The sequence below is a fragment of the Nanorana parkeri genome, unplaced genomic scaffold (genome assembly GCF_000935625.1).
Source record: "Nanorana parkeri isolate BGI_ZX_2015 unplaced genomic scaffold, ASM93562v1 scaffold50, whole genome shotgun sequence".
Lineage (NCBI taxonomy): Eukaryota > Metazoa > Chordata > Amphibia > Anura > Dicroglossidae > Nanorana > Nanorana parkeri.
In genome coordinates, this window is record NW_017306318.1 from 1,339,230 (window position 1) to 1,363,522 (window position 24,293).

At 41.8% G+C, this 24,293-nt stretch overlaps 1 protein-coding gene across 1 annotated transcript in view; it reads left to right on the plus strand.

Annotated features, from left to right (window-relative positions):
- LOC108802350 (piezo-type mechanosensitive ion channel component 2-like) overlaps positions 1 to 24,293 on the plus strand; it is a 68,587-nt gene that overhangs the window by 36,930 nt on the left and 7,364 nt on the right. Inside the window, 23 exon segments of the mRNA XM_018574218.1 lie at positions 446 to 608; positions 1,614 to 1,703; positions 2,275 to 2,375; positions 3,657 to 3,725; positions 4,445 to 4,557; positions 5,035 to 5,137; positions 5,574 to 5,642; positions 5,731 to 5,897; positions 6,318 to 6,511; positions 7,072 to 7,197; positions 7,944 to 8,168; positions 8,952 to 9,210; positions 10,347 to 10,535; positions 10,979 to 11,180; positions 13,901 to 14,030; positions 15,656 to 15,803; positions 17,552 to 17,766; positions 17,964 to 18,122; positions 19,394 to 19,541; positions 20,786 to 20,974; positions 21,250 to 21,342; positions 23,230 to 23,422; positions 23,592 to 23,763. Of these exon segments, the coding sequence (XP_018429720.1) occupies positions 446 to 608; positions 1,614 to 1,703; positions 2,275 to 2,375; positions 3,657 to 3,725; positions 4,445 to 4,557; positions 5,035 to 5,137; positions 5,574 to 5,642; positions 5,731 to 5,897; positions 6,318 to 6,511; positions 7,072 to 7,197; positions 7,944 to 8,168; positions 8,952 to 9,210; positions 10,347 to 10,535; positions 10,979 to 11,180; positions 13,901 to 14,030; positions 15,656 to 15,803; positions 17,552 to 17,766; positions 17,964 to 18,122; positions 19,394 to 19,541; positions 20,786 to 20,974; positions 21,250 to 21,342; positions 23,230 to 23,422; positions 23,592 to 23,763 (3,517 nt within the window).

Below are 24,293 nucleotides of genomic sequence, written 5' to 3' on the forward strand. Positions count from 1 at the left end.
GATGTTCGCACCCACCTGGGCGTGTTTCCAGTGCTTATTCTCTATAAATGTTACATATAAATAATTTACATTTGGGCTGTTCTGCTCAGGCAAAACTCTAAAGTTTTTTCTGTACTGTTGAAGTTCGCCCATCCTATACTTCCTCCCACACTTTTCTATTGACCATGAGAGGCAGCCTATCATAGTGAAGGGAAAATAGGAATGTGTGGGAAGCCAGAGGGAGAAGGTAAACTTCAGCTGTACTAAAATTGAGACTGCAGGCTGTGCAGGTATGCACGTTATACCTGAAGAAGGTTTTGAAGACACAAGCGATCATGAGCATTATTTTAGAGAAATGTAAGAAACTATTAGGTAGCCAAGCAGCCAACAAAACCACATGGCCTTTTTGGGTGGACAGATCTTTTTAGAATCTTGTGCCTGTGTATAAACATGACCTTCTCTGCAGATATCCCATCGGAAGACCCATGTGAGCTGCCTGAAAATGAAGCAGGAATTGTGTGGGATGCAATCTGTTTTACTTTTCTTCTGATACAGCGCCGTGTGTTCTGCAGCTATTACTTCCTGTATGTCGTAGCAGATCTGAAGGCTTCGAAACTCCTGGCTTCCAGGTATTGCTCTGTCTCCAGATGTCACCTAATGTAGAAGCTCTTAAGCTGCCCATACACAGATTCTTCCATCAACGCTAAGCAGTTTTGATGGACGAATCCTCCACCGCCTGCATTGTATTCTAACAGCGGCCGCCGGACGCTTTTAAAATATACAAACTGTGCTTGCAGCTGATGGTCCGAACGGTGCTTGCAGCTAAAGATTTTTCCAGCCGGCTCCTTCGATTGTCTGATTGAGGGATGCCGAGTGGAAGAGTGCTGACAGGAGGGGCATCCACTGTGCGAATTTCGACCAGATCATCAAGAACCGGCTGAAATTCGTATAGTGTATGGCCAGCTTTACATACCACCTCAGTGAAGGTAACATTTTCTTGAAGACACCTATTCACAGTTGTTCATGCTCCTCCCCTCACTGAAAACTCTGCTGTGTCTGCCTGTCCACGTGCCACATGTAGTCAGTAGTAGAAAAAGTCCATAAGAGCAGCAGCAGGGTGAGTAGACACCTCTGCTGTTTTACCGGATTGGCATTGTGCCGGGCCAGTCTTTTGATCCAAGAATCCCGGCCAGACAGTATAGCCAGTCTAGTTAGTAATGTCACTTTTTATCTGCTGCAGTTAAAGACTACATCTCTGGTCACCTAATTGCCACAAGCCTGTGGCTGGACAATAAAGGAGCAGAAACACACTGATTAGATTGGTGCTCTACTCTATCCTCCTGTAAGCATATTGCATTGTGCGCTGCACACTTGGCTCAAAGCCAAGTCCCTCCTCCTCTCCTCCCTCCCTCCCCTAGTCTATGTATTGCTGTGGAAAGGTTTACATGTCAGGATTAATAAAACACATTTAAACTAGTTTTATTTTAAACTGCATTTAATTATTATTTTATTAATACATATCTGCTTATTGTGGTTTACACATAAAAGCAATAATGTATCAAAGTGAATGTTACTATGAAATATGTGGAAAAAAAACTAAAAAGGTGCTATTTTATTTGGATTGAAATACTCAGAGGAGCAGAACTGTTTGAAGAGAAAATTAAGAAGGTTGTGGCGGTACGTCTAGAAGAAGAGAAGAAATGTTCCCAGGCAATGAAAAAGCAGTGAGTGATTCTAATCACATTATCTGTCTCTGCAGTTTAGGATTTCTATAATTAGACACATATGCATGCCACTACTTTGTCTCCCGTGTGCCCTTGTTCCTGAGCAGTGCTATGTGAAGTTTAATGGTGTATGTATTCTTTATTCAGTTCGGTAAGTGGGCATCTGGAATGGCACAGTAGGGGCCTGTGGCAATGGGCTTTTGGAGGCTTCACGTGGGCTTTGCCTGTCCTTACAAGTCATACAGAGATGCAAAACATGCTAAAAGCAGGTCAGAGAGAGGTCAAATGCACCTGTCAATTAATTCTGATCTCAGAATCTTGTCAAACTTCTGCCGTTGACAGCAGCCCAAAGTCCATCAACACAAGCCCTAATAGTAAAATTAAAAGGTATTTTTTGATCTACTTATTAAGCCAGTGAATATCTACTGTACAGACCATCTACTGTACAGACCAATTAAATGTCATTGGCAGCTATGGCATATTACACTTGGAAGCTGCCCTTTTGCTTTATGAAACAAGCAGTGTGTTAAGGTGAACACATCTCTTCTATCTTTGTGTTAAAAATTGATAGGATGGAGCAGATCAAATCCAAGCAGAAGGCAACCGATGAGGCAAAGACTCGGAAAGGGAGTGCAGCTGAAGATTCCTCTGAGTCATCAGCAAAGGACAAAGGTGAAAAAAACGAAATATTAATCTTTCGGGTTAATAAAAGTGCAGCTGATCCTAAAATGTAAAGTATTGGGGAAGCGGATATTGGGAGTGCCTTTCTGTTTGTTTGGGGGGTCCATCCTCTGGCCTCTATCTCCAAGAAACATTACCTTTTGAGATTGGTTTTGACTTCTCTTCATCCTGTAGTCGCTCAGTAAGTCTGAAAACTGAGTGACTACAGGATGCTGCGCATTTATATTAGGCGGCATGTCATAATAAGAGAATGCATTGAATTTGGAGCTACATGGCTGGATTGGAGTTTTTTTCACAGTTTGCAGCCTTATTCAGTCAATGGTCACCCTGATCCATTTTCCTATTATTACCCATATGTGGCTTGGTGTGGAACACCTAAATTTGTCCTCTATTGCTCCCTGCTGTGGGGCTGGGAGATGTGTTACTTGAAGCTACTATGCTCTTTTGTGTTATTACAATTTAATATAACCTCACCGCACTTCCTGAGGAAACAGACTTTATTGTCTGTGAAACACGCTGAAGTCAATAAGTGTTAACCTTTCCCAATTATCGTTTATAGCTGACTGTAATTTGTTTTTTCCATTCACAACATCTCCTGCCCAATATATACTGAACATAATTGACTGATGGGAAGGGAACACACTGCGGTAGCAATATACATATTGTATGCAAATGTACAAGCACCCTTTTGACTATCCCCAGCATTCTCAGGGATTATATTGGTGGATACATTGTATGAGTTATTTTATTATATTGATGTTGATTTGTAAAATCAGCAGTTTTAAAGATATTTTAATAAAATGTTTGCTTTTAATCTGGTAGTTATATAATTGTAGCACCTGAACAGTGTTAGAGGTTATGTAGTTCTAATGATCTAAAATTTGGGATGTGGTTCACTGACCCTGAGGTTTGGTCCACACTCTCTGTTCATTTAAAATGTAAGGTAGTTTAGCTCAGACGTATCTGGTGCCCATGATACAGAATAAGAGCGGGCACTCCATCGACTAGTGGCAGTAGGCTTCTAGGTGTTCAACCTATGAACTTCACTGCCTTCCAGGGATCACAGTGCTTTTAGACCACACAGTTACAAAGTGTTCTATAGGCTATGAATGTGCAGTAGGATAGTTAATGGGTTCAAAGGAAAGATGTGTACATGAGGTGACTCACTTAGGTTACAAGAATGAGCAGCAATTTTTTTTTTATACACAAAGATTTACCCTGTCCTTTGTGATACTCTGTAACTGCTTTCTCCGTGTTCTCTGTACCTTACAGAAGAAGGCGATAAAAAAGAAAAAGATGGAAAAAAGAAGTGGTGGCAGCCATGGATGTCCCACACCACAAGTAAGTTACTCAGGAGTGAGAGATTTTGTAGAGGGGTCACATCCAGGGCCACATTTACTATCTCTGCTGCCCCAAAGCCAGGTTTCTAAATGCGCCTCGCCCCCCCCCAATAGAGAAGGGTTGGTTTTTATTTCTTTATTATTTTTTTATCTTTTTAAATCATTTTTTCTTCTTTTTTAATGTTTATCTTATCTTTTCCTTTTTTTATATTTTTTACCTTTTTATCACTTTATTTTAATTATTTCTTATTTTTTTATTATTTTGTTTTATCAATTTTTTTATTTCACTTAACTTTATTCCTATCACACCGGAGATAACAAGCCCCTGTGTGATAGCATTTGGAGGTGACAGGTTCTCTTTATTGAACCTGTCGTCTCCAATACAGGAGTTTGAACACAGCAATGTGCTGGCTCTCCTTTGACAGCTGAGATAGGGAGCGCTGTGAGTGAAGCTCTCCCATCTCAGTGTTTACATGGAGCAGAGCGGAGAACGGGCATTCTCCGCTCTGCTCCCCACTCTTCATCCTAAAGAGAAGATCTCCATCTGTATGTGGTTGGATGAAGGAAACCAATGATTATGTACATTCAGCATCTCACTGACCACACCTTCCTGTTCTTGATGGTCTAGAAGTGAAACCTATGTATGTTCAAATTTGCTGCTCAAAGAGAATTGCTATTCCATTGACAAGTAAATACATGATAATGTCTGATTACATTTAGTGGTTCGTAGTGGAAGCTACACCCTGTTCGATACAGACAGTGAGGATGAAGAGGAAGAGACTCGAGAGGAAAAGCGAGAAGAGGAACCCCCTAAAAAGAAAACTGCATTTCAGGTATAGCATTGCATGACTGTTTCCCAGGTTAAAGCCCCACTCTAATCAAAAGGGTTTTTTTTTAAATTTGTTTTGGATATGGAGCAGGGGGGCCAGAAGCTCTGCAGTAAAGTGGCTGTCTCCAATACTATATTGGCATTTTCTGAATGCTCAAAGTCAACATGCATTGGGTGGTGCCATTTTTATGTTAAAACTACAACCTCAGAATTTTTTGTAAACAAATTTTAAATTATTGAGCAATGTAGATTGTACTTTGAGTCTATTGTTACATCTCAGACAAGGTCTACTTTGACATTATCCTTGCATTAAGCGATATTTGTCCGAGTTTTACTATTTATTTAATATTTTTAAGTGGCTAAAGATGGCAGATCTTTCACCAGGAATGGCAGGTGGTGATCTGCAGCACACACAGGCCAGCAAGGGCCGTGTGGTAAAGATAGCTGTAAAGACAAAGACTTTTACACTGATTTTCTTTAGCTAGCATATGAAGCCTGGACCACCAACTCTAAGTCTGCTCTGAACCTGCGGAAGAATGATGAGATTACAATCCGCAAAGAGATGGAAAAGCAACAAACGGAAGGTAAGTTATATTCAGCATTGCTGATTAAAGGAGACTGAAGCTAAGGTAATCAATTGCCAACATACACCAGCCAGTGAAGTGTGAAAATCTGTATGCTTGCACTAGGTCAGTGGCTCATTAGTAGTAAAAGAAGGATCGGGATGACAGCTCAGAGATTGCACCACCTGAAAGTTAAAGGAAAGTCAGATTTCTTTCTCTCTATAGTTTATCTGGTTCGATGATTCAGCGCATTGATGCCAAAGTTGCATCATGAAAGACAGGCAATTGTCAGTTTCAGGGAAGGCCACTAATGACAGTCTATATACCTTTCTCTCAGTGGTCTTCCTTTAAAAAAAAAAAAAAGGCCCACTGCAGCTACTATATTTTTGTCATTCGAAGTGAATCCATATTTGTGTGCAATGTTTTTGTTTTAAATTTGCATTACTATTTTCAAAAGGAAAGTCAGAGGAATGCCAGCGTGATGAAACAGAGACAGAAAGCCAGGATGATAATGTAGAAGGGCCGGGTAAGTGATTATAGTGACACTGTCATATTACCAGCCATACGCTTGAATGCACAATGCTGACTTGTTGCACACATGTACCGTATGGCAGAGAATATAATTCAGAGGATCATCAATATCGTCAAGTTCTCCTGGGTCTTCATCCAAGCTCTCGCAGATGACCTCATTGAAACTCTCAACGCTTTCTGCAAGGACAGTGTAGACATTGCCACGGTGCTGAAGATGGAGCGCTGTATGCTGCAGAGGAACCTGAACAAGGTGGGTCTTACTGAAGGTTTTATTTGTTTTTTCATCTTAGTTAATTGTTCATGTCTGCAGACTTATTGATGCCTCACTGGCTGCTGGAAGCAGTGTCTTGTGTGTTCAGTAATCAGTATTGACACCTGTAGTCGGTGTATAGAAAAGCTGTCTATGCCCAGGAATTCCCCTGAGCTCAGATAAGGACAGAAGCAGCTATTGACCCCTTAAATAGATCTGTATTTAAAACCTTCTACCTGTATGTCAGTTCAGTGCCCCAAGAGTCCTGGGCAGAGAGCAGTGACTTATTACTGGTCATGTGACCTAACACTGGACCTTTTTCAGCAAAAGCTATGCCTGCAGCATCCTACATAACATCTGCCTAAATCATGTAGATGGAATGTTAAAATCTCTTCAGGAGACTTTTTTTTTTGTCTTTAGGGTAAAGAAGCCTCACAGGATTGCATATCAGAGTATTATAAAGCCATACAGCTATCACGGACTCACACCTTATCCAGCGAGGAAAACGAACAACACAGCAATCCTGTGGAAGAGTCCATTCCCCCCAAGAGGCTAGAGATCTGTAAGATCCTTAGTGTGGAGTCTCAGCAGTCTCAGGACAGTTTTGTTTCCAGGTAATCAGACTGAATCCTAATATTATCAGAATGAAAACGAGTAAGCATGCTGCATCTATTATACATGAAAATAGCAATGCACTGCTTCTGGCGGTCATGCACTGGCTGGTTTGGGAAGCAGTGCAAAATACTCTAGAATGAATTTTGTATTTGCCATGGCATAGTAGCAGGGGCAGGAAGAGGTGTTAACTGGGTCCATGGCCTTGTTGACCTGACTCTAGCTCTCTGATTTAGGCAGTGTAAGCATAACCTTGCAAGTGCACTTGTGAATATAAAACGTTCTCCTGCCATGCATGTTCTCTGTTCATATGTGGTTTATTAGGACTGTAATTTAGAATGTTATTAGTAAGAGATCTCCTTAGTCTTAGAATGGACCCAAGCTGTATAAGAATCACAACTGATTCAAGCATCACTTGCATAAATTGGGTCATTTTAGTCCTTCTGATAAGAACCAATGTTGGTTAAAAGCGCATAATTTTTCAGCAATTCTTCAGTCCTAGGGGAAATGAAACCTGCATTTCTAGAACAAACCTTGACTGTGATTTTGTTTGCATTGTCAGCTGTGTCACAGAAGATTTAGTCCTATCTTATGAAGACCCTTTGTGTTCTGTAGACAGCCCAAAACGTCGGCTTCCCCATCGCATGCAAGCATTTGACTCCTCTTCAGTTGATAGCTTGGATTCAAGGTAAAGTTGAGCTTTGAGACTGGGGAAGAGGAGGCTGTACAGGCGGAAAATGATATAAAAACATTTCATTCTTAATAGCTGAAAATGATTATTCTATCCTAAGATTTGTCTTTCACTAGTTGCTACCCATTTTATCACTTTGTTGCAGAGCACTCCACACCTCAAAAAACCCTGATAGATTGCTATACAAAACAATAAGAAAAAAAAAGGTATTGAGATAAATATAGTGTTATAGTATATATGAAAGGTGCTACAAAGGCCTGACACCTAACACACATAAAACAATGGACCTTCTGCGCACTTCCTAACAATAACTCTGCATAAAATTCTTAATTAATGCATAATTGGGAAGGAGAAGGGGAAATCTGTAAAAAAAAAAAAGCGCTGTAGTCTATTTGGAAGCACACAAAGGTTAGCTGTGAGCTCCTTTTGCATCAAATGCAGATCTTAGTGCAATGCAGCATATTCATTGCACATTAGGCAAAAAAAGCCATTGCAAATTGCTGCATCTGTCATGGCCACATTTTTCCCAGTGGTATTTATTGTAGGATAAAATTTCAGGTTAAATCTGTGTATTCAGCCAGTCACAACTGTCTTTAACATACTGTAATGATTGAAGAGAGCCCAATAAACTCATTCTTGTTTAGAAATCAAAACAATCTGACTCATCAACATCAGCTAACAATGATACTAAAATCCTGGTCTGACAATTGTGTAATTAGAATATCAATCATTAACTCTTGTAGTCCTGAGCATCTTGAAGATGAACTGCCTTCTGGTCAGGATGGTGGTGGAGACTATGAAGGGGATGAAGAGATGACCGAGCAGACGAGGACCGACATCCCACCTTCCTATAGCACAGTCATCTGTAAGGAAGACCAGCTGCCTTCAGAAACCGATGAGTCCTCAAGCAGCAAACCACTCGCAGACGTCCCCCAGTGTCTAACTGCTAGTCAACTTCTGCTCAACAAGTAAGGAAGCTTCTCATGAAGTGACTTGTATCACACCAGCAGGTCCATTAACCAGTGAATTTATTCAGGCAGAATTAAGATATCGTTTTTTTAATTTGTAGTAAGTTTTCTTAAAAAAATAAAATAAGGGGAATACCAGCCTGCACAGCATTGGCTTTCAGCATGTTCCCATAGCACCACTTACAGGGAGATGAAGGCACAATACAAGCATTTGTAATGAGATCTATTGCTGCAGACATGCTACCTTGCATACCACCTGGCTTGTGTCTGAACATCTGCGATGTTGTTGTCTTGCATGACCACTCATGACCTGTTCTTCATGAGAGATTTTAAAGGGAAAAGTGTCCGTAAGAGACATGACAAACAGGAAGGTGCACAATGAGATATGTTGCAGCAGGAGCCGTTCTGAAGGAGTTCCATTGGTAACATGTTTTTGAAGCAGGTTGAGACCTAAATAAAATGTGATTTTGATCCATGGCAGTCCTGGCTCAGCCTGACTGCCCACATGCTGTATAGGACAGGACAGAATGAGGGAGAGGGCTTTTTTTATAGTAAATGATAGCAAAATCTGAGGAACTGGCGGCCTGAATCTTCAACAAACAATAGGCTGGGTTGGACAAGGTTGACCATGTCTGTACAATGAGATAAATAGATTCATTTTTAGAAAGAATGTTATGTCAGATTTATCCCTCAATGAATACAGTATGAAGAGCATGCTTTTCAGAGGTTTGTATGCACAGATGTCTAATGATTTGCCTCCATTGCTGTGTTGTGTTCCTCCAGGATGTATTTTGATGAGGAGCTGGAAGAGTCGGATAGGTTTTACCAGAGTCTTCCTCGCCCACTGCGTCTTGGCTTTGCACTCTATAACACCGTCGTGTCCAAATCTGAAATGCTATGTTACTTTGTTATCATTCTCAACCACATGGTGTCTGCTTCCATCCTCTCTTTAATCCTGCCCATTCTCATCTTTCTCTGGGCGATGCTGTCAGTACCGAGGCCTACCAAACGCTTCTGGATGACTGCCATTATCTACACTGAGGTGTGTACCTTCACGGTCCATGCACTGTCATTGGTGCTCAAGAGATGTTTTAAAAAATAGTTGTATCTCTATTTAAATTACAGTAAAAACAAAAGTATGTTGGGGGGATGCTCACTGGGGACAGTATGTCCATACTGTCCCCAGTGAGCATCCCCCCACATAGTTTGTTCTCTCTTATTTAAATTATAGTAAAAATTATTAGATTACATACGAGTGTGGAGGCAGGCGGTACACAGGTGTCACAGATACTACTTTCAGTATATCACTCCCCCTCTTCTCCATGACTTCTACAGTATAGAAGAAGTGATGGAGAAGAAGGGGAGAGATATACTGACGGACAGTGTCACAGCACAGCACCTGCAGGCAGCTCTCCCGGCTCTCTGTCGTCTGGGTTGGATTCTGATTCTCGCCAAGGAGCGCCTCACGTCATCTGGACTGGACCTCGGGACCCCCCTTAGTCACCTCACCTCACGGCCACACCTCCCTTGTCACGTTGTGCTGCTGCTAGGCTGCCTGCTGGGTAATGCAGACCTCTGGCCAGCAGCAGCTCTCCAGCTCCTCAGTCCCATGAAGATCGCGGCAGGCAGGGCCAGATCTAATGATAATGAATTATCATCAGGCGGGCCAGAGATAATTCCGTTGCGGGCCGGTTCTGGCCTGCGGGCCTTGAGTTTGACATGTATGTCATAGAAGGACAGATTTTTTTTTAATGTCATTTGTGAGTTTTGTGCTTTTTGTGAACTCTTCAAGGATGATAGCAAGGCGGTTAGAATGATAAGAACAAGCACTACAACTGCTATCTTTTCCAGATTTCTTGCTGCCCCATATATGTAGGATTGTTTCTGTAAATTATACCATTAATAATTGCAATGAAGAACATTGAGTTGAACAAGTTACAGCCCAGTCAGAAAGCCTGCAGTGAGTGTATTACATAATCTCACACTGTCTTTACTGGTTTCTGCACACGGATGTGTTATTCCTGCGTGTGATAATACTGGATATGGAAACTGGCACAGATGCTGAGGCTACAAAACGGAGTATGTCCACATTTATGTTTGACATGTATGTTTTCACTTGTTCCTCCTCCAGTTGGGTAATTATCCCCACACTATCTTTGTTCTCTTTCAACTGAATAGATTACAGTTGTCCTGAAGTATTCTTTCCAGTTTGGTTTCTTTCCATGGACTTCCACAGTGAACCGGAGCATGAATGCAGACAAACCTTTCAGTTTACCCAATATCATGGGCATTGAAAAGAAAGATGGTTACGTCCATTTTGACCTCATCCAGCTCCTGGCTCTGTTTTTGCACCGTTCCATCTTGAAAGTAAGCTTTTCCCTACTTCATGTGATCTAAAAAGCACAAAGTAAAGAGTTGTGTTTATGGAATGATCTCCAATGATAACTGTCTGTGTTGTCTGCAGCCACCAGTCAGATTTAGCCTTTAAGATTCAAGCTAGGTTCTAATATGGTTTGTAGCAACTCAGACAGTTCTGAAATACATAAGTTAGACAAATAGGCTTGTTCGTTAATCCAGTGTTAGAAGACAATAAGTATATTAACCGATATTAAGCGATCAGTATTTAGCAGTCAAATCAGCTAGAAGATTGTTTGTAATTTTTTACTGTGCACTATAATTGCTATTTGCACTGTCTCTCTGGATAAGTCCATGTGTGCTCCCTAAATCTTACATACAACAGCACTTGTCCTAGTCTCTGGACTACCACAACAGCTACCAGAGGGAGTAACGATAAATGTCTTGCCATGCAGTGCCATGGACTTTGGGACAACAAGGAAGTCTGCCTGCCTGAGTCTAAAAAGAAGAAAAAGTCCAGACGGCAGAAGAAACGCGGCAGTAAAGGCGAGGATGATACCAGCTCCGGTATTGTGCCATGGCACCTCTTCAAACATCAGACTCCATCAAAGAACGTTTTTAGAAAAAGAAGAGCCTCACAAAAGGCAGTTGCTGAAGGTATTACAAGTTAAAATGCACCAATATGGGGATCTACTAACAGTGTTGCCAATCTTTTTATGAGGTTTTCATAGACATTCCTGTGCGTTCATTGAAGGACACAGCTGTATCCATAGGATTTTGACCAGTGAGCTATATTGCCACCTGCAGCAGTACGACTCCAGGCAAAAAGAGAAACATGACAGCTTAGGGCCCCCATTGGCAGCCATACCCCCTGACTGCAACAATCAACTCCGTCATTAGCAAGCAGTTAAAAACAACCAGTAAACCAACATGAGGGTGGGTGCTGTGTCCTTCAGTGAATGCAGAGAAAAGGTTTTTACGCTGAGTATAAAAATCCCTTTTTCCTCTTCTGTTCATTGAAGGACTCCTCTGGATCCATAGAATCTTGACCAATGGGACATCCCAAAGCAGTGATTAGTAGAGTCAACCAGAGTTAAACAGAACCCAAATCCAAAGGAGACACTCACGCTGTCCCTTCCTGGGACTATCCGGGACAATGAACAAAGAATCAGTCTTTCAAATAGATGCTGTGGCGTGCAGATAGACTCAAATAGCTCTGACCATATCCAAGGGCCACTTTCTTCAGCTGAGAAGGCCTAAAACACAGATAAGGCTTAACAATGTCTTAATTCAGGTGAAAAGAAGATGCAACCTCATGCCAAAAAGATTGACGGGTATGAAGAACAATCTTGTCCCCATGCAGGATTAAAACGGGCTGCTCACAGGACAACGCTGCCAACTCAGACACCCATCGAGCCGAAGTGATCGCTAAAAAAAATGCAATCTTTTTAGACCATGACAACCAAGAAATAGCTTGAATATTTTCAAACGGGGCTTCTGTAAGGCCAAAAGAACCAAATTCAGATCCCACAGAGTGGTTTCACCCGATTTAACCCCCTGGATAAAGATGCAAACCAGTGAATGCGTGGCCAGAGGATGCTGAAAAAGAGCTGCCGATTCACCCCTGTTTGAAGATTTGCCAATATCCTGGCAATAGAAAGCTGAGGAGAATGATGGGCATGAGACTTGCACCAAGCAAAGCAGGCCTTCCCGGTGCGGTAATAAATCAACTAAGAGCATTGTGGAAATCCCCCTGGAGGAAAGGCCTCTGTCCCTAAACACCTGGCTTTCAAGAACCAAGTCAGCAACTGTAAAGTAGTAGGATGAAATATTGGACCCTGGGAAAGTAGATGCAGAGGCAACAGAAGACACCAGGGAGCATCTGCGTGCAGATGAAACACATCTGCATTCCAGGCTTGATGCGGACAGTCGGGAGCCACCAGAATCACCGGGATTACTTCCAGTTCTATACTCTGCAGCGACCGAGGCAAAAGCTTCAGGAGAGGAAAGGCATAAATCAGAAAGTCCCCACCAGAGGCAGATCTGATGAAATACATCCAGATGAAGAGCCCACTGCCCTTGATCCAGGCCTTGACGGCTCAGGTAATCTGTCTGCCAGTTGGAACAGCGGACAGAGCAGGGACATTGGCCACTTCCAGCACTGCTAAGATCAATTAAAACAAAAACGAATCCAAGCATGAGAGACAATTCTAAGCTTTAAAAAAACCAGGACAAAACAACTCTAGGTACTAACTCCTAGATGCTGGGCAAAAAAATGATTGTAGGGGGGGGGGGGTGTTTGGCCACCAGCAGGGTCACCCCTGGGTGTCCTGCGCAAATGGCGCTATAACCCATTGGTCAAGATCCTATGGATCCAGCTGTGCCCTTCAATGAACGGAAGACAAATATAATTAACTTGTTCAAAATACTATTTTAGTACAGTGAAGTGTCTGAAAAGCCATTTTTTTATTTTGAATGGAGTGTAAAAAGCTAGCATTTTCAGAAAATAAGAAATCCTACAGTCAGAAATAGAGGGCTTTATGTTGATTTTACAAAGTAGCATTAATGCTGGATATCTTTTCTCTTTGACATGCCTTGCTGTTTAATCATTTAAACATGGTCATTGTATCATGACAGCATATTGCTGGCCTATAAATGCTGAAATGTTGTCCCACTTCATGCTGTATCTGTATAACACGTAGCACTAACTAGGTTTTATCTGAGTGTCTTAGGTGTAGAGATTAATGAACAGTAAAAAGGTACAGTAAAGACTAGATTCGAGCCTCAGACTTTGAGTATTTACCACCTATTTGTTTTTTGTAAACATCAGTTTCTATCATTATTCTCGAAGTGAAGGTCACTGGGTAGCCCCTTACCTACTGGAAATAAAGTACTTCTGATATTCTAAACACGTCTAGTACTTCTAGCTAGACATACTTAGAATATCTCCTGTTGAAACCTCCCATTGGGCATCGCCGTAAAATAAACCTCTCATGAGGGAAATATAGGGGTTTCCATTACCGATCTCCTCAAAATCCCAGTTCACTTGATTTGAGTACTGAATGATTCACTGCTCAGATCCCATACGCAGATTAGGACTCTAGGAGGAATTTTGAAGGGCCTTAACTGCAATACTAGGTACTGAAGTGAGAGGGTCAGAATAATAATAACCAGGCAGCTAGCATTTTCAGAGAGGGCAGCGATGGTGGGCTCAATGTTTTTCTCATGACCGGTTTCCTTTAACCCCTTCGTGACTGACGACGTACAGTGTACGTCGCCAGCACACAACTTCTCACTGCTAAGTCCTCTAATTCCCTAGGAACCTTTGCATGATTTAAAAAAGGTAACTTAGCTGCGTCATTTTGTTCTTCTACCAGGTACACCCCAAAAGAAGGAATCCAAAAGCAGATGGAATTGTTTCAAACGGGACCCTAAAAAAAAGCGCCTGTCAGTGAAGGAGAGACTGAAGCAAGAGTGGATCAAACTGAAAAAGCTGACAGTAAAAATGTATGTTGCAGCTGTTAATAATACTTTGTTGGTGCCATGAAAGAAGATGTAGTTGTTCCTATGGCAGTTTATATAGGGTTGGTGGTAGAAAATTGGACAGGGATGTACAAGGCAGTAAATGAGAGGCAGGGTAAGACCTTAGTGCTTACCTTCTTGGCACTTCAAATATTACATTGTAATTGGCAGCATCATAATAGAAACATGTGTATTACACTTGGTTGTCTCACATGCATAGTCACAGCACCCAATATTAAACCGTAATAATACACAATGATGAAGAGAAGAAGGGTAGCATCTTTAACAAGGCAAGATCAAAGTCTTTATAAAGTGCAACTGGACCGGTAATGGGTTAAATCATTTTTCACCTTAAATTAATAATTTGGAAGTTTAAATCTGCACAACATTCCCCCCCCTCCTTTCTTTCTTATTCTCCTCATCCTTTCTACCACCTTGTCTTCACTGGTTATTCTCTAGTATTTATTTTGGCCCAATGGTGGACGCACTTAATCCTTAGCCCTGGAGAGATGCTAGGCGTAGCTGTAGATCAGTCCGTGGTATGGGTTCTGTGTCTGCTAGTTTTCTTTTTGGGGACCTATTCCTACCAATCGACACATTGGGTAAACTCCATCTATTGTGTCATACTATGTGTTGCCTTTGTGCCTTTTGCGAGGAACACCACGGTTTCTGTTGTAGTTTATCATCATAATTATTATTTATCATCACATGCCGGACTCCTTCACATGTGCCATGCATTATGCTTTGTTATACTGGAGAGCGCTGTTTTTTTATTGTTAAGTTCTATGTGTTGTTCAAAATGTTTTTTAATCAAATTTCTAATATTTAAAAAAAAATCTGCACAAACTCATACTATGGTACATTCAAGCATTTATATTAACAGAAAAAGGATAGCGCTATTGATTTGAGCAGTGTATGGGGGTATGAGTGGTGGTGGTGGTGGTGGTGGGTCAGACCCCTGTGCTGTGTTTGAGCAGCGCATAGAAGAAGTCACCAGCACTCAATGATATGTGCAAGAAGTAAAGCACTTACTTCCTGCAGATATCATCGAGTACTGGTGACTTCTATTATGGACTGTATCTGACACGGCGCCATTCGTGTTGTCACTTCAAGGTCTATACGCTGTATGGAGTGCAGGTGATTTTGTATTATTGAGTGTATGAGCAGCAGTCTGCCTCTCCTATGTGCTGCTTAATACAGGGCTTGTAACCCTTGCATACAGCACTTAGTAATACATATGCTGAACTTTATTTATTTTTTTGCTGTCTATGAAGCCTAACTGCATTGTAGTAATAATGAAGGCTCGAAGGAACTTTAAATGTTAGCTCTACATTTAGACAAGCCCTCTCTAGATTGCTTTTAGTGGTATGTTAGTAAATATAAAAAACTTTTATTTCCCTTAATTATGTCTTTGTAAAAGTGAAAAGTCATCTTTATTTTTGGATTATGTACACGTCTAATTTCTAAGTGACCCCAACACATTCCTAGCACGCACTGCAAAGACCAGGGTGGGAATTAATTTTTTGTGGGCAGAAGCTTCTTCTTTTTATTTACAGAAACGTTCATACATGTAGCCTAATATGAACCGGTTTCTCTTTTCTTTGACACAGAGCGCTGCAAATCTACCTGCCGATCAGACAGTTCTTCTATGATATCATACACCCAGAGTACAGCCCGGTTTGTGATGTCTATGCCATCATGTTCCTGGTGGATGTGATCAATTTCATTATTGTTATCTTCGGGTACTGGGCATTTGGGGTAAGTATGTTCTGCTCAAGCTCTGGACATTGACTGCCCTTTTTTCATCAAAGTGTCTCAAGAAATGCAACAACATATTTTTCGAGTTGACATTTTGATACAGAAGGCTTCTAATAGTTCCTCATAAGAAAACACAAAAGGAGACAGCACCCTCTCCTCGTGCATTAATGGTTATTACCGTATCAATAAATAAAACTCGAGTTCCTGTTAAGATGTTTAAGCAAAATTAATTGCATAGATGAACACAGTTTTATAAAAGGAGCTCTGCTGTTAGTCCACCTGGTCTGTTTTGTTTTATTTCTGTTAAAAACCCATGTGGTCTCCCTGTACTATAAAAAGCATGTATGTTGGAGATTCCCATACCTCCAATAGGCATTGAATCAGAATTCCAATCAGCTAAATAGATAGTTGAAAATACATGGGGAATGTTTTACCTGCCAAAAGGACTTGTAATTAGGGTTGCCAACCCCTTATACATTTTTAACTGACCAAGAATGGAAAAGTTACTGAGAGCAAATGTTTCACCAACAGCCTAAAATAACAAAGACACTTCTTTTAGGAAGGAAAACCATTATAATTTCCCCATTGTCAATTGAGGGACACGGGAATTGACATACAGTTGGCTTATACTGCCACCTTCAGGAGGCTGGTACCCTGACGGAATGAATTTGTAAGCCTGTCCCCGTCGGATCCCTTCTCCCCCATCATGTCTTAGTGCGTAGTGCCCTAGGAGGTTGGATGCCTTTTCTTCATTTCTGTTGAACAACAGTTTATTTTTTTGTGCTTGACTTCTTTTCTTCACAGAAGTTTTTTCCTCATTGACTTCAGTCCATATTCTTTGCTAGTCCTCTGTTTGAGCTTTTCCTCTATATCCAGATTGGCGTTTCCTCAGCATCGGCTTTAAAGCTGTACCCAGACCCCACTGGGATGGACGTGCGAGGCTAGCCTGGAATGTGGCTTTCAGGCACTGGGCTCTGCATTGTGACACTTTCTGGACTTTTGTGTACTGCGTTATTTGGAAATGAAGTTCTTTTGAGTACAAAGCCCTTACACAGCCCCATATGTATAATCCAAAACCTGAGACCCTTTATTGTTATAGGGTTGTCACCATTTGTGTCTTTCTCAGTGTTGTCAGGTGTGGCTATGGCCTCCTCCATGTCCACAGGGACCTCCATGTTCACTCTGGACTTCACAACTGTTTTTACTTAGCTATAGGAGCATGTTGCCCACAGAGGGTCTAAGCCCGTCCCATCTCCATCCCCTGCAGAGTTCCATCAGTCTGTTTCTGAGAGCACCACAGTCTTTTGCTGATGACTCAATTAATAAGGTTTGAAAAAACCCTGTAAATCTAAGTGCGTACTAGTTTGCATTTGGCTGATCAACCTGCTATTCCAGGCCTTGGGGTCTTTCAGAGCTTCTGAAGCTGCAGAGAGACCTTCCCGCTGGACCTGGTATTTGAGTCATTCCGATATGCAGAATAGAAACGCCCTAAAGGGCACCTGAAAGTGTGGCAGAACTTTTCCACTTCTGAGAGAGAATCTGTTGACTGGGAATCTGTTTCTACCGTAGATGCATCACTGCTCCATATTAACAAGGATACCTCTAGACTGGTTGAAGATGTGCTCATCTTTTGAGATCTCACTGAAAAACAGTTGGAGCCCCTCCTTAAATCCCAGCTTGAATGGAGTGGTGTGGCTCCCCATCCTATGTTTGCGGTGATTTTACTGATGGCCTGTCGTTATTTACAGAAACACTCGGCTGCAGCAGATATCACGGAGTCCCTGTCGGAGGACCAGGTACCTGAAGCCTTCCTTGTGATGCTTCTCTTACAATTCGGCACCATGATTGTTGACAGAGCCATCTACCTGCGCAAAACAATGTTCGGCAAGTGTGTGTTCCAGGTTGTCCTGGTGTTTGGGATTCACTTCTGGATGTTCTTTATCCTACCTGGTGTCACAGAAAGGTACGGTGACACAATACATTCTCACCCTTCTATTGTCAAACAGGTCCGCTTTATGGCTATTAATGGATGATGATGATGATGAAGTCCTTAATGCTATTGTATTATTAATCACATCATATCATTTGTCATTACCTGTTATAATATTTTGTACTACCTGTGTCCAATCCTTCTTCCCCATCACTTGTGTTTTTTTGCAGGAGATTTAACACAAATCATGTAGCCCAGCTGTGGTACTTTGTCAAGTGTTTGTATTTTGGTCTGTCTGCATATCAAATCAAGTGCGGCTATCCTAACCGAGTCCTGGGAAACTTTCTGACAAAGAGTTACAACTGCATCAACCTCTTCCTCTTCCAGGGGTGAGAACATCTCTACTTTCTAATCTATCTACCCCAATATTAATGTTTGATCAAATAGACGTTATGCTCTGCAGGGCATTTGAATGTATGTAGCTTCAAGGTGTCAGATCTAATGTCAGTGGAATTCCAAGGAGACTGATTGCTCTTAATATAGAAAGATCTTGTTACTCAAAACATTAAATCAGATCCCCCTTCTCTTTCTTTCTGACTGAAACAGGCAGCAATAAAACCGCCACCATTTCATCAACTGACCTATTCAAAATTCATTATTAAAATATGTTTTTTCATGCAGCTGGCAAAAGTACATGCGTATGTCTCTATATAAGCTTTCCATAATCCCCTGTATACAGCAGTCTTCACTAGCGATGTTCCCAACAGTGTGTTGCTGCTTCATTGTCTAATCACAGGCAGGAAGGGGTCCTAGAAAGGGCTGTTTTGATAATCTGTAGGGTGGTTTAAAAGAAGAGCAGGATCTGACCATGCTGTCTGGTACCAGGAGCAGAAGACTGATTGAATAGAACATATTGTAGAAACATAGTGATCAATGGGGGAGCTTAGGGTGACGGGAGGACGCTAGTTTGTGTCCTCCCGTTACCCTAAGGAGAACTATGGGGAAAAGCCTTAACCCCATAGTTCTCCTTTTTAAGGGTCCTCCATGTGTTTTGCCCAAAGTGCTTCCTCAGGAGGACATCATTAATGTGACCAGGTTTTTGATAGTGAAACAACCTTGCAACTGGCTGTAAAGACAACCATAAATAACCAGTGGTTTTATCAAATGTTTTATTGTATCTTTTTAATGAATTTGTAATAAAAATTTAAACTGTGATAAATAAGTTGTTTTTATTGCTTGGTCTGGCACGTTGGTTTCAAAGCCCCCATTTCCATGCGATAGGAAACGGTGTGTACCTATCCTACCTGTTTTTCTGAATAGAACCTATTACATAAAAGCCACTTACTTAATCAACAGAACAGCCTCTCAACTAGTATTTTCATAGAAGGTCAGCAAAGGCAGGCCAAGTATTTCTTTCCTCACATGTATTTTATAAAGACAAATGCAGGGGATGTACATCTTTCATCGTTACACGGAACGTACACTTTTAGCTTTAACTAGAGCCATGAAAGTAAATATTTGATGAGCAGATTAGCAGCAAGTACTTTCCGTACATTGTCAAGTCACAAGGACCACTGTAACACTGAGAAATAACATAGCTGTTTTATTTTTAGAAAATTTGGTTGTTTTTCAACACCACATACTATTGTTTGCCATACAGTTTCCGAATGGTCCCCTTCCTGACTGAGATGAGGGCTGTGATGGATTGGATATGGACTGACACGACCCTCAGCCTGTCCAGCTGGATCTGTGTGGAGGATCTCTATGCCAATATCTTCATTATGAAGTGCTGGAGGGAATCTGAGAAGGTACAGATCTTGGGAGGAGGTGGGGGGTGGAGTTGGAGGTAATTACTGGTGTTGAGGAGACATTTGTGACCCATACACATCTCATCTATTGTTACCTTTTACATGAACGACATGTCACACGCCATACTGACTGTACTTTCGTTGATGAGGTCAAGTAGGCTGGAACAGTCCTGTGTAGCGTCTGCTATCTTCATGAAATGTTTTGAATGAAGATTGTGTAGAGAGACATCTCAAGGTTGACATTGCTAAGTGTTAAAACTGCCAGACTGTCACTGTAACATTAAAACCACCCCCAAGTATGTAGATCAGGAGTTCTAGCTTCACCTGCATGCATGCTTGTTCCAGGTCAGTGACTTTCATGCTGATCCTCTTTGATGACCTATTTCTATCAATCTTAATCAATGACAACTGTGCTTTCCTCTCTATACAAGCTTCATTTATGAGCCAAGTGGATTAGGACACTTGAAGGCCTGCCATATAAAATGGTATATAGCCAGAAGTCCTTTTTGTTCCTTTCTAAGACGTTTCTCCAACATCAATTGAAGAACACAAGAATTTAGATATATTTGGATTGTGCTACCCACCTTAAGAAGGCTTGGACGCTGGCAAAGAGGTTGTAAGCCAGCTCCAGTATAATCACTCAAATACCCAGCATGTCTCCATTTTTTGCTCCTGTCCTGCACATACAGATGGGGTCTTGTGTATGGTGCCTCATTGGCACAATTCTCCTTTTTTTGTTGTTGTTGGTCAGTTCTCCCCTTTCGGGTAGTTATGTTACTCCACTCGGTGGTTGCTTTGGGTCACAGCTGTTGCTAGAGCAGCCTCGGTGTACTCGAGTGTAGTCATTCCCCTATGGCGGTGATTCTATCTTGGTCTGAGCATTAGGTTGATCCTCAGTGACTTCCCCCTTGGTCATTAACAAATTCCCCTGTCCTAGTTTTCCTGTGTTGCACATGGTTCCATCTTATATCTGTCAGTGACCGTTTCTCGCCCCTCAGTGGAAATACTTTTGGATGTCCTGACTGTTTCTGAAATTCTGCTTTCTCAGTGGGTGATTTGAGAATTTAGGGTTTTTGTACTTGCCATTAAGTGACATGGGAATTCCCAAATAAATAGATGTTAAGTACACAAATCTACACAGGGCTGAGCACCTCCCCACCCGACACACTAGGTCCCATAGTGGCAGGGCAATGGCCTGCTTGCATCAAGTTTATTGTTTGTTTGTTTGTTTGTGAACTTTGCAGAAATACCCAGAGCCTCCAGGACAGAAGAAAAAGAAAATTGTCAAGTATGGAATGGGAGGAGTTATTATTTTTGCTCTGATCTGTATTGTTTGGTTCCCACTCCTGTTTATGTCACTGGTGAAATCTGTGGCCGGGGTGACCAATCAGCCTCTGGATGTCTCCATTCAGATTAGCATCAGTGGTTATGAGGTAAGGATGTACTGAATGTCAAGTACTGGTATTGTATCATCAATGAATCTGCTTCTATTCCATTTGCCCTTCTTTAAGACCTCCCCAATCACCATTGTGATGGGATATTTTTGTATGGGTGCAGACATTGAATCAGGCACGCTGATTTTTTGGAAATGGTTCACTTCCTCTTCAGTCTATCCAGTGATTGTCATTGTTAGCAATGTTACTTTCCAAGAATGATTGATTTTAAGGAAATAAAAATGCTGTTTTATTTTCTCTTTTGTATTCTTCAGCCACTGTTTACTATGAGTGCACAGCAGCACAACCTGGTCCCCTTCTCCCAGGGAGCATATGATCAGCTGACATACAGTTACGCCTTACATCCTGTGAGTACATGTGCGGGTATGATGCTGGAACATATAGGAGTTTATTCTAAAATATGTAGAATCCAGTGCTGGTCTCCAGAGTGGCTCATGCTGTCAGAGACTAGCGCTGTCACTGAAAATTCCATCTCCTTGCTAGCCGCATGGTTAGGCATTAGTGGGTAGATACTGTCTGACCATACTGCTTAGCATCAGCAGGGTGGATTTGATCAGGGCTAAGTGCCACATGCACTTGGTCCCAACCGATCAAATAAAACTTCTCTATAGTCTATTGAGAGACACAACTGTGAAGAATGCCGAGACGTAGGGTTATGCTGCTGCCTTCATGAGAAATGGACATTAGACAAAAAAATGAAAGCCTGTTTCCGTAAGGCAATAACCCCTCCCATCTCTCTCACACCTGCCTCTGTCGCTTCATGTCCTCAGGAGAATGGATGTCTCCTCTTCCGCTTTTTTTTAACTATAATTTGGTTTGTTTTGTTTCTTCATTGAGATTCTACTTTTAAGAGCTGCTAGTTGATTCATGCCGGATATTATTGCATCCTGGAAGTTTCTCTAGCTAGCCGACAATACTGAGAGATTCAAGCCAGATAAGTTAATTCCTGGAAGTTTCTCTAGTTGTCAGGAAACGGGTCGCTTCTAGTCTGACGACTGATGATTTGTTCTGTGGTAGTCTGGAGTTCCAATGGCCATCTTGTAATTTAAAGAGCGCAGGCCTTCCCAGTCACCGTGTTGTGGATCCTTCCTGCAAAGTTCCTATCAATGTCCCGCAAGCTGTCATATACTGCTACGACACATTGCATACTCCAACCAACATTGTGGGAAACCATTCTCATGACTCAGACTGGCCTCGCAGAGTGTAGATCCACTGTGGCCCTACTTCTTGGTCGCTGCCTTTTGATGGCCTGGATGTTGAAACCCTAATGTGTTCAGGACAAGGGTGTGGTTGACTCTGTTGGTCCCATTTTGTTTAAGGCTAGTAAATCTTCTTTATGTTAAATCCACTATCATGGGTGGAAGGTTATTTTTTTTATGGTGTGGGTTCTCCCTGCATGATTTTTCCATGGTTCGGGTTCTTTCTCTCCTTCAGTTGGAGGTGGACCACAATTTTGTCTCTCTGTACCATAAAGGGTCAAGTATTTGCCTCATCTGTTCTTTTTCCCAACAACCTCTGGCTACTAATTCTTTCATTTGCACCTTTATTTGGGGGTTGTGCATGTGGCTCCTCCTGTTCAATCTATTACATCCTAGGGATCTGAAGTTGGTCTGAAGTTTTATGTTTGCGCCTATTTATGATATATTTCTTTACCATTTATGGCAAGAAAAAGGTTACTTTCCTTGTAGCCATTATTTCTGCTAGCCGATTCTCGGACCGGTCTGCCTTGACTTGTAGAGAACCACATTCATTCTACAAAAGGATGAGGTTGTTTTCAGACTGTACTTTCTTTTCGTCAAAAGTGGTCTCATAAGACTGTCACTGTGAAAGTGACGAGCTTTCATTTTTTGCCAAGTGTCCATTTTTTTCCCCCTGAAGTCAGAAGCATAACCCTCTGTCTCAGAATTTCAGAGCTGTGTCCCCTCAATGGCCTTCAAGAAAAGGGTTTTACATTAAGAACAAAATCTTTTTTCATGAGACTTCTTGAAGAGCTGATTGCAATTCTGACTGAGGTATTTTGTATCTACTTGCAGAGCCTTTAAAAGGATAAAACATGGGACAATGTGCATGTATTGTAGATATGTACATAAGGTTTTGTTTTTTCCCTCTGCTCAACATGCTGGCAAGTTAAAGCATATGTAAAGGTCAGGGTGATCTTGGCCCTTTCACATTTTGGTGTTGTTTTGTGAGATCAATTTACCTGATACATAATCTTTGATCTCTTTTGCTCCCAGTCTGCCATGCAGTTTATAGTTAATTACATGCCGGAGGACATTGTTACTGCCAAAATAAAGAGCAATGCCAGCCTCCTGTGGACCATTAGCCCGTCGAGCCGAGAGGCCATGATTGAGGAGCTATCTGAATCCACTCAGATCTACTTTGATATTCACTGGAGCATCCTGAGGTACAGAGGAGGCATATGCAAATGTTTGCTGGGATAAGCTAGCACCACATCAGAGTTTTTCTGCATGCTACCCTGTTGGATCAGAGTACCACCTTTCAAACATGATGGTGGTGTCTCCCTAGGACGCAGTGCAGCAATCATCAGCTCACTGGCATGGAAGAAGACTCTCATGTGATCTTAATGTGTAACCAGGCCAGGAACTACTGTATTGTGTATACAATAACATGATTGTTGTGTTATGTTCCAGGAATGCGTCTATTGTAAAGAGTGCAGAAAGCTTGGGGAAACACACGGTGTGTTATGACGATGTTGAAACCCGGGACCAGATTGTTCAGATGCTGAGAGGAGAAAGGAAAGAGCCAGTGTATGTATTTGTGGTGAGGTGTGTTGTGGAAGATGAAGCAGCTCAGTCACAGTGGTCTCCAGTGACAACTGCATGTCATGTTTTGGGATGGTGTCTGCAGCAATGGATTTACAATTCTCCCCTGCTAACATGAATGGGTTAAATGATCCGTATGTACAAACCTACGTTATGTACTAATATGTACTATGGATCATTTAATCCATTCATATTAGCAGTGGAGAATTGTAAATCTATTGTCGGCAGTGCATTAGCAGTGTGTACTCTGAGATGTACTACATATAGAGTACACACTGTAACTATATAGTTGGCAGTGTATTGGCAATTCTCCCCTGCTAATATTAATAGCTTCTTAATAGGGACCCCCCCCCCTTGCCCTCACTCACTGCTCACGATGTGCCTCGCTGGTGAGGTTGTAGTCAGCGCTGGTCTGGTGGGAGGAGCTCCGGGTGGGGTCCTAATTTAGCTGGCCGGCAACTGCCCAGAGAGGGTGTGTGTGTGTGTGTGTGTGTGTGTGTGTGTGTGGGTGTGTG